Source organism: Phoxinus phoxinus (assembly GCF_949152265.1).
Source record: "Phoxinus phoxinus genome assembly, chromosome: 15".
NCBI classification, from domain to species: Eukaryota; Metazoa; Chordata; class Actinopteri; order Cypriniformes; family Leuciscidae; genus Phoxinus; species Phoxinus phoxinus.
Window position 1 is genome coordinate 1,339,543 of NC_136890.1, and position 2,500 is coordinate 1,342,042.

Genomic DNA, 2,500 nt, shown 5'->3' on the forward strand with positions numbered 1-2,500 from the left:
TTTGTTTGTGAGTGTGTGTTCGTGCGTGCGTGTATGTGTGTGTGTGTGTGTGTGTGTGTGTGTGTGAGTGTGTGTGTGTGTGTGTGTGTGTGTGTGTAAAATAAAGCTTGCATAATAAACCCAGCATGAGAAGCGTATAATACACAAGGTTCATCTACAACATCTGCACAATATTGACTTATCAAGACAAATCAACATCAAACATCCTAAACATTTCACAGGAGATGCCGGTGATATAGCTGTGAGAAAACCCGATGCCCTCGTGTGTGTGTGTGTGTGTGTGTGTGTGTGTGTGTGTGTGTGTGTGTGTGTGTGTGTGTGTGTGTGTGTGTGTGTGTGTGAGTGTGTGTGTGTGTGTGTGACACGAGAAAGATTACAGACGACAACGTGACTAGCCGCTGCCTTAGCCGATTAACCAGTTAGGCTGTTTTGTTCCTTGCCTTGGTAAACATGTGTGTGGTCATACGCCGAAGTGTGTCCTAACACAAACACACACACTACCTCAGTCTACACACACACGACCTCTGACCCAGAGTCCTAACACAAACACACACACGACCTCTGACCCAGAGCCGGTTCACACGAGCATCCAGCAACAATATCACTTCTGTTTTTTTTCCTACATTTGTAGATAAACCGCTGATATCTGGAGCTTACACTGACAGAACTTCATTTACAGTTAATGAACCATATTTGTGATTACACTTTAATATTAATGCAGCGAAGTATCTGTAACTGTTGTATTTTCTCAATGTAAAAGAAAAGAAAAATTAATTCACAAATAAAAGAGGGAGAAAAAAAAATCAAACTCAAAAAATCACAACTTAATAAAGTGAAGTATTAATAGTAGCTTATGCAGTTTTTTAAACTTTCTATTCATCAAAGAATCCTGAAAAAAATTGCACAACTGTGTTCAACACTAAAAATAATCATAAATGTGTCTTGATCATCAGATCCTCATATTATCCTGATTTCTGGAGGATCATGTGACACTGAAGACTGGAGTAATGATGCTGACATCATATTATAGATTTCTGCGTTCTGATCGTTTTATGTAGATTTCAAGTATTTTTAGTTCATATGATAAATAATAATAATAATTTAATTAATAAATGTTGTCTATGTCAATCACCGTGGGTCTCGTGATGTTATTCGCCATAAGTGCGATACATCGACAGCTGTGATATTGATTGAGCTCGATCCGAAGTAAATTTCCATCAGATGTAATAATAACGATAGATCGTAATGGTTATAAACGGGCCATACAATAAACGATAGAAAGCTCATCAGTAATGCATTATCCACACACGTGACCCTGGAGCACACACCAGTCTGGAGCCGCACGGGTATATCTGTGGCGATAGCAACTATACATCGTACGGGTCAAAATTATACATTTTTCTTTTATGCCAAAAATCATGATGATATTAAGATCATGTTCATGAAGATATTTAGTAAATGTCCTACCGTAAATATATAAAACATGTATTTTTGTGAGTGAATGCAGCACAATCGTGAACATAAATGCACAACTTTAAAGGAGATTTTCTCAATGTTTACATTTTTTTGCTCCTCAGATTCCAGATTTTCAATAGTTGTGTCTCGGCCAAATATTGTCCTATCCTAACAAACCACACATCAATGGAGAGATTATTTATTCAGCTTCAGATCATACATCTCTATTAAAAAAAAAATTGTGGTCCAGGGTCACATAAAGGCTTCTTTGTCTGGGGCCCCAAGCGGCTGCTTACCTCACTCTATGGTTCAGTCCGGCCCGTCAGGTTGTGTGTGTGTGTGTGTGTATGTGTGTGTGTGTGTGTGTATGTGTGTGTGTGTGTGTGTGTGTATGTGTGTGTGTGTGTGTGTGTGTGTGTATGTGTGTGTGTGTGTGTGAGTGTGTGTGTGTGTGTGTGGGGAACTCACGGTTGTGAATGCGCCGTCTCGTAGCGCTCGAAGGCGTGCGTCAGGTCGTGTGTGTGTGTGTGTGTGTGTGTGTGTGTGTGTGGGGAACTCACGGTTGTGAATGCGCCGTCTCGTAGCGCTCGAAGGCGTGCGTCAGGTCGTGTGTGTGTGTGTGTGTGTGTGTGTGTGTGTGTGTGTGGGGAACTCACGGTTGTGAATGCGCCGTCTCGTAGCGCTCGAAGGCGTGCGTCAGGTCGTGTGTGTGTGTGTGTGTGTGTGTGTGTGTGGGTGTGTGTGTGGGGAACTCACGGTTGTGAATGCGGAGTCTCGTAGCGCTCGAAGGCGTGCGTCAGGTCGTGTGTGTGTGTGTGTGTGTGTGGGGAACTCACGGTTGTGAATGCGCCGTCTCGTAGCGCTCGAAGGCGTGCGTCAGGTCGTGTGTGTGTGTGTGTGTGTGTGTGAGAAACTCACGGTTGTGAATGCGCCGTCTCGTAGCGCTCGAAGGCGTGCGTCAGGTCGTGTGTGTGTGTGTGTGTGTGTGTGTGTGTGTGTGAGGAACTCACGGTTGTGAATGCGCCGTCTCGTAGCGCTCGAAGGC

General features: G+C 43.5%; 1 protein-coding gene across 1 annotated transcript in view; it reads right to left on the reverse strand.

The window, feature by feature from the left end:
* Positions 1-2,500, reverse strand: part of mib2 (MIB E3 ubiquitin protein ligase 2) — an 85,593-nt gene that overhangs the window by 48,286 nt on the left and 34,807 nt on the right. The window contains exon 4 of the mRNA XM_079637793.1: positions 1,924-1,974. Coding sequence (XP_079493919.1) covers positions 1,924-1,974 — 51 coding nt within the window. The remainder of the gene's footprint in view (positions 1-1,923; positions 1,975-2,500) is intronic.